General features: G+C 37.7%; 1 protein-coding gene across 1 annotated transcript in view; it reads right to left on the minus strand.

Annotated features, from left to right (window-relative positions):
* Positions 1-817: 817 nt before the first annotated feature.
* KCTD8 (potassium channel tetramerization domain containing 8) overlaps positions 818-15,279 on the minus strand; it is a 268,714-nt gene continuing 254,252 nt past the window's right edge. The window contains exon 2 of the mRNA XM_055588443.1: positions 818-2,155. Within this exon, the coding sequence (XP_055444418.1) occupies positions 1,695-2,155 (461 nt within the window). The 3' untranslated portion in view covers positions 818-1,694. The remainder of the gene's footprint in view (positions 2,156-15,279) is intronic.

Consider the following 15,279-nt stretch of genomic DNA (forward strand, 5'->3'; position numbering starts at 1 on the left):
AGTGTGTTGCAGCTACACTTAGCCAACTTAGTGGGTGGGACTGCCAAGCTTCCCAAAATGAAATGCAGAATTTAAGAGTAGCTCTTTCACTAAAACCTGATAGGTTATTCAAGGCAAATCATACATTTGGGTTTTCTTTAATACTCCACTGTAGATGGTATTTTATATAATAGAGGAGTGAGAAATCTAAAACTAAATCCAAAAATGAACATCAATTTTAAATTTTGAGTTAATAATGCTTATCTCCCAATATTACCCTGGAAGAAATGGTACTACAAGTGCTGCTCAACTTTTATTTCAACTAACCACAGAGGAGATTGAGCTCTGATGATTAGAGATATTTTTGTCCTCCTGGTGCCTATTCTTTAGCAAAATTTTGGGATATTATAGATTTTTTTTCTGTGGACATGGTGAGGTAAAAATTGTGTGGCTTATAGTAAGAAAGATTATTTTCAAATATGCAATCAGGAAGCAAGCTCTTGTCATTCAGGCTGAACTTTTAGCTTCCTGTTGACATTTCTGTCCCATAATTTGCAAGCAGCAACTTCCCAATTGTATTTAGGGAGACTTTCAATCCAGTTGTCAGCTAAAATAAAATTTTAGTGCATCCTCAGATGAAATCTTTTTCTCTTGCAGGCTAAGGGTTTATTAATCAATACCAAAGCTATCTGAATTTGACTCTACCTCCATTTTGAATTATAAGTTTCTAACTTGTCAACATTAAGTTTGAACATATCACTCTCCAGTTTGGAATTTTAAAGGAAAAACTTAAGACAATGTAACAACTGAATATTTTAAAAGAAGAGTCAATAGACATCAAGAAATTCTAATATATATTTCCTTTTTTAATAAATACATAAAGCTCTTCACCATTTCCCTCAATTATTGTGATTAACATGAGAGTAAGATCTTTCAGAGCATCATTATGCCAATTTTGACAGCCTGATGTAAGGACTCATTTCACAGAAATAATCATAACTAGCATTAATAGATGAATGTCAGTGCCATAACACAAGATCATAAGGCATATTTACACCATCTTAACATACAGAACACCATACACATACACAAAAAAATCACAGATCCAGAACAAATAAAATTCAATCTCTTAGCTTACATTTATAGGCTTTGTCTGAACCATATTTTTTTGCTATTTTTTCATAATTATTTCTTTCCAAGCAACAAACAGATCTTCCTATGTCTTGTGATTTATTTGTAATATTGTGCTCATGCAAAAGTAATACTTGTTTTATTGTGTTAACATTTAAATAGTTTTGGATTTGGGTCCCAAAACTATCACATAACATTTTACTTGATGTTGCTTCATCCATATTGTCACTTTATTTGGAGTGATATGATGATTTGTTTTTGGTGAGTTACAAAATGACAAACATAGCCAGTTGACCACAGTTCAAAAATCAAGATTCTAAGCTTCTTGATCATGCACATTTTACTTTCATTCTTGCAAAATTTTTTGAATCAGGAACACCATTTGATTCAATATTTATTAGTTTTCTTTTCTGAAATATTTCTAAAAACAACAACAACAGAAAGAATGAAAGAAAATACTGTCCCACATCCACTGTTCACGAAAAGGAAGAGCAGCAAGAATCACACTGACCATTGTTAGTACAGTCAGGTGGTGACACCGGTAAACACGGAACGTCATTAATACTGCAGGAATGTGATCGTTACTATAACCCATACTTCTGCAACAGTTCAGATTGCCACTGGCGTTTGCGCTCTGGAAAATAATCTGGAATGTGGATTTTTTTAAAATCCTGAATACACTTTTTCATTTCTTCTTCCACACTTAGCTTCTCACAGACTTTCTTTTTGGAAAGATTGGTTTCCCGGGACTTGCTGATGAGTGTCTGAAAGAGTTCACTGTTTCTACGTTTGTCTGGTGGGGGCATCCATTGCACAGGTGCTTTTTTGGAAGGACGATCCAAAGTTAAAGTGTTAGGTTGGTGAGCTGTCGCCTGCTGGGCACTGGGTGGGTTGTCCTGGGGAGTGCTCGCCTCTGAGTGGCTGTCGCAACTGGAAGTGGAGAGCTCATTACAGGAAGTCCCACTCTCACTTCCTTTATCCGTGACTTTGTCATGTTTCCTATCTTCGTGTTCTTGTTTAGGTGACACTATTTTCTGAGGTGGTCCTAAAAAGGAGAAAAGAAGTAGAAAAACTGAGTAAGAAGTGGGAAGGTCAAATTAAATAAGCTTTATATATTTTTTTTTTATTTTCAACCACAAACATTTAAGAAAAATGTGGTCTGCTTCCCTACTTTATATTTGAGGAATTAAATCCAACACCTGGTGTAGTTAATGCACACTGAAGCATGCAATGTGCTGATTAATTATTGATAATAATTAAATTTGAGGGGTTTGCTTGATAAGCATTTATCCCATAACAGATCATCTATAACTTCACGCTAAAAAAAAAATGATTTTGTTATTTTTAGTTACTAGTTCCTGCAATCTGAAAAAGATATCACATATAAATATTTTGTTAGTCCCATAACTGTTTTATTGAACAGTTAGTTCATTTCCGTTTTAGCTAATGGCATTAGTCGTCCTTTGCATATATAAATAATTCACCATCATAACGCAGAAAGTACCATGGCTCTATTTTACAAAGTAACAGTATTCTCCAGGCCCAGAAGTGCAATAGCATCATTTATGCTTCCAAGAGGGAAACTGGTTTAAATCTTATCCTCCATCTCTTAATCTTGTTTCCTGTCCACTTTCTTGGAGAGAATCATGAAAGTACTATAAGATATATAGGTACCTAATATTATGCTGAAAAATATAGTTGAAATATAGTGTTCTCTTAAAGTACAAGGCTTACCATTTGAGGTAAATTACCTAGGAGGACAACTTTCAGAAAATGATAGTTTGCCAAGATAATTATTTCAAATACACAAACAGTTTATTTCCAAGAGGGAGCATGTTTTATTCTCCTTGACTCTGCTGTGGGATTAGGATCTCCATCTAACATTTATTGAACATCACCACATACTCAGAACTATAATAAAACCTTGATTTAACTGGAGTCCAATCATTCAGAAATATAAGTTACCCAAATGTTTTTCTCTTGTATTCAACATTTATGCACAAGTTATCTGAACCATAATTGAAATGAAAGGCATCAGTATTTTAAACAATTGCATAGGGGATTCTACTGTGCAGCCAGAGTTGAGAATAACTGGTCAGATTCATAAGGTTTCAACCTTAGCCACATATGGAATTACCTGGAAAGCATGGATTATTGATGCCTTGATCTTAACCCCAGATGTCCTGCTCGATGCTACCTGATCATTGGGTCATTTAATAGATTCAGGTGATTTCAACATGCAGTTAAGATTCTGAGGGTTTCTTCAGTCTAATATATATGAATTAATAACCAATATGAATAGTCTATATTACTTAGAAGGGTGAGGAAACAAACAATAAAAATACTTTTCATAAGAGCACCCACTATGTACTGCTGCTGCTGCTGCTGCTAAGTCACTTCAGTCGTGTCCAACTCTGTGCAACCCCATAGACTGCAGCCCACCAGCTATCACCAATTTCCCTATTTAAAATTAGAAGAAAACCCAATGATGCTAGACATTTAGTTGAAAGGGAGTAAAGATTTTAAAAAAACTTTAGAACCTTTTGGAAGGCTGCCCTGGTGGCTCAGTGGTAAAGAATCCACCTACAAAGACAAGACACTTGGGTTCGATCCCTGGATCGGGATGATTCCCCAGAAAAAGGAATGGCAACCCACTCCAATATTCTTGCCAGGAGAATTCAATGGACAGAAGAGCTGGCAGGTTACAGTTCATGGGGTTGCAGAGTCGGACATGACTGAGTAACAAACACACACACACACACACACCCCACACACATCCACATATACGCACCATACAAAAAGGTCTAGTACAGTAATTCTCAACAATGAGAGTACATCATTGTAATTTTTTTAATGTACAAATGTACAGGTCCATCTCTGGAGATTTGTTTGCTGAATGAATGGTTTGTATGTATGTATTTAAATGGCAGTCAGAGTGGTAAAGGAAGTACAGCATCTGTTTATCTAATTACCTTAATGGCGGAATGTAATCCCAAGCTAGCATAATGCCCACTAGCCTAGTAAAATGTAGACTATAAACAAATGGTTTTTACTTGTTTACCAAACTTGTGTGTTATTTTAACCAGAAATCTCCACAGAGGAATCTAAGATTTTCATTCCCAATGATGACTAAAGGATTAAACTGCAAGTAGCTGGGAAAGCCAATTTATGTTTAAGAATTAATGAGTAATGAGAAATCATTACCTGTTAATAGGCAGGGGATAGAGCATTAAATAGAGATATCTAGGCAGAAAAGTAGTAACATCCAAGAGGAAGACAGTACCGAGATACCACATACCATTAAAGCAAATGGTTCGTTCTGTTTTGATTCACTGGGGAACAATGCTCACTGAGATAGGCCAGGAAGAACACAGAGGTACATGAAGTCCATTTGTTCAGACACCAAGTCGTGTCCAACTCTTTGCAACCCTATGGTCTGCAGCACTCCAGGCCTCCCCGTCCCTTACCATCTCCCAGAGTTTGCCCAGGTTCATGTCCATTGAATCAGTGATGCCGTATGAAGTCCATGTGTTAACTAAATAAATTATATACAGTTATTGTTCTTAATGGTATTAATAATTATCCATGGAAAAATACTCCCCAAAATACACACACACAAATGCAGGCTCCACAGCACAGCAGAATGCAATATATGTATGCTGGAAATGGATTACTCTTGTTTGTAGTGTAAGATGGAAGCTCAAGGAAGACTTCTTTGAAGAAGGCACTGATCACTTTAGCCAAGAGAATTTTACTGAGCACCACGACGTGCCAGGCAGGGGTCTAGAGGAGGCACACAATGGGTGCTCCAGTGAAGCCCACAGGCTATTTTATGGTATTCCATAACATGAAGTGTTTAAAATGCATGAGGCACTTTAGAATATCTCCCACTGTAGACTTTGAACTCCATGAAAAAAAAATGGAGGTGGAAATCTGAATTTTCTATGGTCTCGAAAGCACCTTTTTCTCAAAAAAAGAACTTAGAATAGGTATAGATATTAACAAGAATTAATAAACATACATTTTATTTCTCATCCCTCCTAATTCTTAAGCTACATTGGCAAGGTAAACTCCTAATCAAGAGACAAATTAGGTTCAGATGTTCACTTAACAGAAAATGCATAACTTTATTTTGTCCACACTTTTTAGTTTGTTTTTGAAGTGTAACTGATCTACAGCACTATGTTAGATCCTGTTACACAACATAGTGATTCAATATTCCTATACATTTCAAAATGTTCATCACGGTAAGTCTATGTATCATGTGTCACCATATAAAGATATTATAGAATTATTGACTATATTCCCCACACTGTACATTTCATACCTTTGACATATATTTTGCAACTGGGAATTTGTACCTCTTAATCTCCTCATCTATATCTTTCCTTTCCCCAACTCTGCCTCCTGGAAAACACCGATTTGTTCACCTTATCTATGACTATGTTTCTGTTTTGTTGTTCATTCATTTTTTTTTAATATTCCAAATGTAAATTAAATCATACACTATTTGTACTTCTCTGTCTCATTTATTTCTGTTAGCATAACACCCGCTTAGTCCAGTTAAGTCGCTCAGTAGTGTCCTACTCTTTGCGACCCCATGAACTGCAGCATACCAGGCCTCCCTGTCCATCACCAACTCCTGGAGTCCACCCAAACTATGTCCATTGAGTCAGTGATGCCATCCAACCATCTCATCCTCTGTCGTCCCTTTCTCCTACCCTCAATCCTTGCTAGCATCAGGGTCTTTTCAAATGAGTCAGCTCTTCCTATCAGGTCGCCAAAGAATTGGAGTTTCAGCTTCAACATCAGTCCTTCCAATGAATACCCAGGACTGATCTCCTTTGGACTGGTTGGATCTCCTTGCAGTCCAAGGGACTCTCAAGAGTCTTCTCCAACACCACAGTTCAAAAGCATCAATTTTTCTGCGCTCAGCTTTCTTTATAGTCCAACTCTCATACCCATACACGACCACTGGAAAAACCATAGCCTTGACTAGACGGACCTTTGTTGGCAAAGTACTGTCTCTGCTTTTGAATATACTGTCTAGGTTGGTCATAACTTTCCTTCCAAGGAGTAAGCGTCTTTTAATTTCATGGCTGCAATCACCATCTGCAGTGATTTTGGAGCCCAGAAAAATAAAGTCAGCCACTGTTTCCACTGTTTCCCCATCTATTTGCCATGAAGTAATGGGACCAGATGCCATGATCTTAGTTTTCTGAATGTTGAGCTTTAAGCCAACTTTTGCACTCTCCTCTTTCACTTGTGTCATCTGCATATCTGAGGTTATTGATATTTCTCCCAGCGATCTTGATTCCAGCTTGTGCTTCCTCCAGTCCAGCGTTTCTCATGATGTACTCTGCATATAAGTTAAATCAGCAGGGTGACCATATACAGCCTTGACGCACTCTTTTTCCTATTTGGAACCAGTCTATTGTTCAATGTCCAGTTCTAACTGTTGCTTCCTGACCTGCATACAGGTTTCTCAAGAGGCAGGTCAGGTGGTCTGGTATCTCTTTCAGAATTTTCCACAGTATATTGTGATCCACACAGTCAAAGGCTTTGGCATAGTCAATAAAGCAGAAATAGATATTTTTCTGGCATTCCTTGCTTTTTCGATGATCCAGCAGATGTTGGCAATTTGATCTCTGATTCCTCTGCCTTTTCTAAAACCAACTTGAACATCTGGAAGTTCATGGTTCACGTATTGCTGAAGCCTGGCTTGGAGAATTTTAAGCATTACTTTGCTAGCGTGTGAGATGAGTGCAATTGTGCGGTAGTTGAGCATTCTTTGGCATGGCCTTTCTTTGGGACTGTAATGTAAACTGACCTTTTCCAGTCTTGTGGCCACTGCTGAGTTTTCCAAATTTGCTGGCATATTGAGTGCAGCACTTTCACAGCATCATCTTTCAGGATTTGAAATAGCTCAACTGGAATTCCATTACCTCTGCTAGCTTTGTTCATAGTGATGCTTCCTAAGGCCCACTTGACTTCACATTCCAGGATGTCTGGCTCTAAGTGAGTGATCACACCATCGTGATTATCTTGGTCGTGAAGATCTTTTTTGTTCAGTTCTTCTGTGTATTCTTGCCACCTCTTCTTAATATCTTCTGCTTCTGTTAGGTCCGTACCATTTCTGTCCTTTATCGAGCCCGTCTGTGCATGAAATGTTCCCTTGGTATCTCTAATTTTCTTGAAGAGATCTCTAGTCTTTCCCATTCTGTTGTTTTCCTCTATTTCTTTGCATTGATCACTGAGGAAGGCTTTCTTATCTCTCCTTGCTATTCTTTGGAACTCTGCATTCAAATGTGTATATCTTTCCTTTTCTCCTTTGCTTTTTGCTCCTCTTCTTTTCACAGCTATTTGTAAGGCCTCCCCAGACAGCCATTTTGCTTTTATGCATTTCTTTTTCTTGGGGATGGTCTTGATTTCTGTCTCCTGTATAGCTTCACGAACCTCCATCCATAGTTCATCAGGCACTCTATCAGATCTAGCCCCTCAAATCTATTTCTCACTTCCACTGTATAGTCATAAGAGACTTGATTTAGGTCATACCTGAATGGTCTAGTGGTTTTCCCCACTTTCTTCCATTTCAGTCTGAATTTGGCAATAAGGAGTTCATGATCCAAGCCACAGTCAGCTCTCAGTCTTGTTTTTGTTGATTGTATAGAGCTTCTCCATCTTTGGCTGCAAAGAATATCATCAGTCTGATTTTGGTGTCGACCATCTGGTGATATCCATGTGTAGAGTCTTCTCTTGTGTTGTTGGAAGAGGGTATTTGCTATGACCAGTGCGTTCTCTTGGCAGAACCTATTAGCCTTTGCCCTATTTATTCTCTATGTCCATCCATATTATCACAAATGGCAAAATTTTATTATTTTTATTGCTTAGTAATAATCCATTATGTGTGTATATCTATCTATATACATCTATGTATTTGTATATGTATATAGATAGATAAACCATACACACCAAATCTTCTTTGGCCATTTGTCTACTGATTGGCACTTAGGTTCCTTCTATATCCTGGCTCTTGCAAATAATGATTCAATGAATATAGGGGTGCATTTATCTTTTTATAATTAGTATTTTCATTTTGGGGGGATAAATATCTAGGAGTGAAATTGCTGCATCATATGGTAGCTCTGTTTTTAATTTTTTGAAGAACACACCTTCTAATGTATAGAACGCTATCATAGTTCTTTGCATAAATCATTAAGGGGAATAGTCTCCTTTTGATTTATGTTAGAATTTTTGATGATGCATAACATATTATATAATTTCTATTTAATTAAGCACACTTTAAATCATTACTGATAACTTAGTTGATTTAAATTGAGACTAAGATATAATAACAAGATGATTTTTGCATTTTTATGACATGAGATTTAATAAAAATAAGTGAAATAAAAGGGAATAATGATTTATTCTAGTTGCTTAGTTTTCTGTGAATGCCTGCTAATTGTATGCTTCCAGGGATAATTTAAAACTTTACATCATTCCATTCAATGATCGAAAGCCACTTGAAATGCCTTAATAAGCACATGAATAATAATTTAATAAGTCCTGCATATACAGGAATAGCATGATTGTCAGAAACTTCTCTGTGTCTCTTCTGCAAATAAAAGAATCAAATATATACCTGTGATCTTCTAAAAAGCATTCTGCACTCTGAATTACAGCACCAATCAGACTTAGTATATGAAAAGAAGGATAAAAAAAGAAAATTAAATGTGATTTGGTGACTTAATCAGCTGGACTATCTTCCTTCACTTAATTATTAGAATAGGCGACAAATCAGTGAACAATAAGATTAACTTTAAAAAGGAATTAGCTATTTAAAAGTCCAATATATATGTGCAGTTAGAAGCTTTTCAAAAGGTATTTGGCAAAGTAAATCCTCCACTTTTCATTTGGCTATTTGCCATTAAATACAGTAGGATTTTCATCCAGGAGTTGACTGTCTTTCAAGGCGAGTTGAGCTCTACCTAAGAGACGTGCAAGCCAGCTACCTAGTTCATGCCACTCCACAATTAATTTTTAAAAAGCAGTGAAGACACATACGCACACACACACACACACTACACATTATACTCCTTTATTAGATTCACACCTTTCTTCACTGTGGTGGAAGATCTGAGGCTAAGCTTGTCTCAGCCTCTCTAGGCAAGTACTTTGTGCTGTTCATATCATCTAATATTTGTTAGCCCCTAGATTCATTTATCGGAGAAGGCAATGGCACCCCACTCCAGTACTCTTGCCTGGAAAATCCCATGGATGGAGGAGCCTGGTAGGCTGCAGTCCATGGAGTCACTAAGAGTCGGACATGACAGAGCAACTTCACTTTCACTTTTCACCTTCATGCATTGGAGAAGGAAATGGCAACCCACTCCAGTGTTCTTGCCTGGAGAATCCCAGGGATGGCAGAGCCTGGTGGGCTGCCATCTATAGGGTTGCACAGAGTCGGACACAACTGAAGCGACTTAGCAGCAGCAGCAGCAGCAGAATCATTTATGCGATAAAGTTCTGTGATTCTAATTTATATCATGAATAGTAAGAACTTTTCCATGTAGTAAAACTCTGAAAAGTAAAGTTGCTCAGTCATGTTTGACTCTCTGCGACCCCATGGACTATAGCCCATCAGGCTGCTCTGTCTATGGGATTTTCCAGGCAAGAGTACTGGAGTGGGTTGCCATTTCCTTCTCCAGGGGGATCTTCCCGACCCAGGGATTGAACCTGGGTCTCCCGCATTGTAGCCAGATGCTCTTACCGTCTGAGTCACCAGGGAAGTCCAGTAAAACTCTGCTGCTGCTGCTAAGCCGCTTCAGTCGTGTCCGACTCTGTGCGACCCCAGAGACGGCAGCCCACCAGGCTCCCCTGTCCCTGGGATTCTCCAGGCAAGAATACTAGAGTGGGTTGCCATTTCCTTCTCCAGTGCATGGAAGTGAAAAGTGAAAGTGAAGTCGCGCAGTCGTGTCCGACTCCTAGCGACCCCATGGACCGCAGCCTACCAGGCTCCTCCATCCATGGGATTTTCCAGGCAAGAGTACTGGAGTGGGGTGCCATTGCCTTCTCCACAGTAAAACTCTACTGAATATTAAATATAAAACATTAAAGAGTTACCATTAATAGAAATTACCTTTTAGAATGGGGAAACAAATTCAACTTCTATTTAAATACTTCACAGAATTACAGGATTCTAGGGTAATTTTCTCTAAACTCATTGATAGGAAGTGTAGTTCTAGAAGATATCAACTTACATTTGTTTCATTAAATCTATTCTTGTCACTGAAATGCTGGCAATAAGAGTGACACTTAAGCCAACATAGTGCAGACTGGCTGGGCTCACGTTCTAGTTCAAGAACCTAACTAGGTGTGTTTTCTTGGTCAGGCTATTTACTTTCTTTGGGCCTCTGTTCCTGTTTAAACTTCATCGAGTTGCAGCAAGGATTAAACGAGCTAGCACACATAGAGTACTTAGGATGTGCCTGGCATGTGTAAATGTTTGCAATGTTTATTACTAATATACAGAATAAATATTCATTGTTATTTGGCTACAGTATGGCATATTTGCCTATCTGAATATTGAGAGTACTGATTGAGGAATCCAAATAATTCCATTCTAATTTTAGCTTCACAGGTAGTAACTCTGAACATATGAATTACAGGCAAGTCACATTTCGCTACCCTAGTTTTTTATCTATTAAAAATGAAATAAGAACAGTAATTCCTAGTCATATGGTTATAATAAGAAAGGAGATAACAGATGTTGGAGCAATTTTGCTGTAAAGTTCTCTATAATAAATTTGAGAGACTATTAAGTATTAAATTGTTTTGTCCAAAAAGGAACTTATTTGAGAAAATAAAACACAAAAGCTCTCTTTGAGTTATTAAAATGTACGAATTACAATAGTAAAAACATTACATTAAACAAAATAAAATACACTGAATAGTGGGCCAAAACTTGTAAAATTGGACAAAATGGTATTTTCAATTAATTCCATTGGCTTTTATTACATTGATATAAAAAGGAAGAAATAGTAGCTTTTCTAAGTTATTTGGGTGAATAGAGTTGTACAGAAATTAAACATTAATATTTTCATCTTTTACAAAGGTACATGACTAATAGTGCTGGCTTTAGGCGCATTCAATAGGACTTCTATATTTTTTTTTCAGAATACACAGGAATTTCAAAAGGAAGTCTATGTGGAAAACTGCACACTGGAAAAAAATCTTTTAATCTCTTTACCTGCCTACTGATGATAAAAAAGACTGAATATGTAAAATGTGTCTGCAACAGGCATAATTCCCAGAAAGGAAATTACCTTTTAATAGTACTAAACCCAATGGTGTGTGAATGGTTATGTGGTACTTGAACAGAATGAACCAATCCATCTTAAATATTAGCACCACAGGCCTCTAAGTATTAAGCAGTTGAGTCCAAAGGGGAAAAAATTTTCATTTCAATTTGATAAACATTTGTTGAGCACCTATTATGTACCAGGCACCACAGTGTTAGTTTCAAGAGGAGGACACACACACACACACACACACATACACAGACACACACACACACACGAGTTCCTAGTCATTCAGTCGTTCAGGCTTAGTGTGACAAGAACAGTAATGCAGCTGTAAAAGGCTATTTGAATGAATAAAAACTAATTTTATATGAAAATAATTTAAACATTTCTTATGTTTTAAGGATCTCTTCTATCATTACTTGATCACTTCTATGAAGGAAAGTGATTAAAGAGAAACGTAAAGAAGGGTAATTGAAAACACAAACATATTGTGGATTCTTTTTTTCATACTGACATGATTGACCACTAACCCAATCTTGTGATAATCCTTGTACTTGTTAACTTTTTACTATACTTTTTTATCTACACTCTGTCTTCCAGTGCTTAAACTGCAAATGCCTTGAAGGCACAAACTGTGCCTTTCTAGACTGTTGTGAAGTCTTGATCAGAGTAATTGTTTAACCAAAATAATAAAAAGAAAATTATATTCATTTTTCTGAATTTCTATAGTAACTACTACTGACTAAGTCATTTGTTTGGTACTTAGCATTCACTACATTTTATGTTACTATGTGTGCTTGGACTGTAGCCCACCAGGCTCCTCTGTCCATGGGGATTCTCCAGACAAGAATACTGGAGTGGGTTGCCATGCCCTCCTCCAGGGGATCTCCCCAACTCAGGGATCGAACCCAGGTCTCCCACAGTGCAGGCAGATTCTTTTCTGTCTGAGCCACCAGGGAAGCCCTTTATGTTACTAAATATTTGCCTAAATGACCACAGAGTAGTAGTGGTAGTATTTATTTTGGGCTCCCCAGGTGGCTCAGTGGTAAAGAATCTGCCTGCCAAGCAGGAGACATGGGTTAGACCCCTGGGTTGGGGAGATCTCCTGGAGAAGGAAATGGAAACCCACTCCAGTATTCTTGCCTGGGAAATCTCATAGACAAAGGAGCCTGTGGGCTACAGTACATGGGATCGCAAAGAGTTGAACATGACTAATTGATAAAAATTTTGCATTTAAGTGCACCTGCACAGTTCAAACCTATATTGTTCAAGGGTCAACTGTTATTTCCATGAGGGCAGAGACTATGTCTTAAGTTTCCTTGTATCGCTCCATTCAGGAGGCTGATTCATCACTGAATCAAAGATACTAAGAGAGTGAATAAGCAAAAGTAATGTAGTACTAGGAAAAAATAAGAGAAAATACACATGTAGTGAGACTTATATTGGAGGAGGTTTCAAAAGTAATCTTGTCACCTTCCTCCATTTCTATAAATCTGTTTCTTTCTATTAGTTATTTCTGTAGATGATATCCAAGTAATCTTTGGCTACTCAATGGCTTCATCAGTTCCAATTATTTTCCAGGTTTTAAATTCTACTGTTAAAACTGGCTTTTGAATCTAGTGTTTGTGTTAGTTGCTCAGTTGTGTCTAACTCTTTGTGACTGTGGCCCATGAGGTTCCTCTGTCCATGGGATTCTCCAGGCAAGAATACTGCAGTGGGTAGCCATTCCCTTCTCCAGGGGATCTTCCCAACCCAAGGATCAAACCCGGGTTTCCTGCAATGCAGGCAGATTCTTTACCATCTGAGCCACCAAGGAAACCCCTTGAATCTAACCTTCATTTCTATTCCCATTTTTCACCTCTTATAACAGGTTTCTCATGACTTTTTAAGCAGTTCTCTGACTCCATTTTTAGCTCCACTTCAAACAATTCTCTACAGCATTGCTAAATAAATATTCCCAAAGTCTAATTCCGTGTGCAAAAACCTTCTAAATATTTCCTATGTACACAAAATCAAATCTCAGTGACACATTTTGGCATTGGAAACTACTCTTAGTGTGACCCAAATGATTATCACAACCCATCTTGTAATGTTCCACATATATTGGCCAAAATACATGTATTCCTGGTAAACGTCTTGCTTTATCCATGCCTATTCCACCCCTCTGGATTGCATTCCTTCCTTGCTTCAAAGGAAAAGTACCATTTCAAAGCCTATTCCCAATAGTACTTTTAGCATCAAACATTCCATTCTTCCATTTGGAAGTGACTTCTTGTTATTTTTGTTCTCTAATGATCCTTTGCAGTTTGCTTGAATCTACCAATTATTGGGTTTATCTTGTCTCAAATAATAGTTATTTCCATACTAATTTTAAATTGCATCTCTGGATTCTGCCCCCAAACACACACACACACACACACACACACACACAAAACACCTATGTTAAGCACTATGGAACAGAGATTCTTTTCTATCTTTGTATTTCCTGGAGTACCACTATTATGAACATGACTCATAATTATGCAGTAACAGTTAAACTGAATTAAGTGAAATTCATATACTTTAACTAAGAATTTCTAAGCTCATAGGGAATTTTTTATCCCCCAAAAAGTTTTGCTTTGTTTTAACTAATAAAAAGATAAACCCAAGTATAACTAAGCCCATAGGTTATAACAAAAACAAACAAAAGACATGGGCAAAGATAAGAACTTTTAGTGTGATATATAAGAAGGACATCATAGTCTCTGTAGTAAGTGAAAATTTTCCTTTGAGAAGGTTCAGTTCAGTTCAGTTCAGTCACTCAGTCATGTCCAACTCTTTGTGACCCCATGAATCTCAGCACGCCAGGCCTCCCTGTCCATCACCAATTCCCGGAGTTGACTCAAACTCATGTCCGTCGAGTTGGTGATGCCATCCAGCCATCTCATCCTCTGTTGTCCCCTTCTCCTCCTGCCCCTCAATCCCTCCCAGGATTAGAGTCTTTTCCAATGAGTCAACTCTTCGCATGAGGTAGCTAAAGTATTGGAGTTTCAGCTTTAGCATCAGTCCTGTCAATGAACACCCAGGACTGATCTCCTTTAGAATGGACTGGCTGGATCTCCTTGCAGTACCTATGTTAATCCCTTGAGATTATTAAAGAGAAATAAAAAGCACTGGGGAACTGTATATAATAAGGAAAACCAACTGTCTTTGTTGTGTATTGAATTATACCATACTAATGTGATTGTATCTGCTGCTTGCATCAGATGTCTAGGAAAGAAGATATTAAGTGTTCATGTGTCCATTCAGAATCCCTATCACATGCAGAATGGTTACCAACACCTTGTAAGAAGTCTACATTTGAAACTATCTTCTCATTTCACTTATAGGAGCTAGTATTCTGTGGCGCATGTACCAAATTTTGTGATAAAAAATAAAAAACAAGAGCTTCAGAAAGATGCTCAGGCTCCTTCTGGATCCTGAAATTAAGAGTTGTTCATTCTTAGGCTCCTACCACATCCGAATCTACCACACCTTATTAATGAATGTCTGACTTTTTTGTGTACATGCTGAGGTAGCCACCTTCTCATTACCTCCTTTTTCGCAGGCACATACTGTATAAGAGGGATAATTTATCAGGTTTAAAAATTTGTGGACACAAGCCTACTCACGCTGTTCTACATCTGTAAACTGTGGGTCATACCACCTACACAGGATTGAGAGGTTGTATTCATAACACATCTGATGGCTGTGGGAGGAAAAAAAGGCACTCCGAAAATGTAGGTTGGGGTGCACTTATGGTATGCTGTGTAACAAACTGAAATGAACAAAAGACCATGCTGGCTGTAAATTATCCTTGCCTGATGTAAGATACTAAAAGCAAAAA

This window comes from Bubalus kerabau, chromosome 7, assembly GCF_029407905.1.
Source record: "Bubalus kerabau isolate K-KA32 ecotype Philippines breed swamp buffalo chromosome 7, PCC_UOA_SB_1v2, whole genome shotgun sequence".
In the NCBI taxonomy this organism is placed as follows: Eukaryota; Metazoa; Chordata; class Mammalia; order Artiodactyla; family Bovidae; genus Bubalus; species Bubalus kerabau.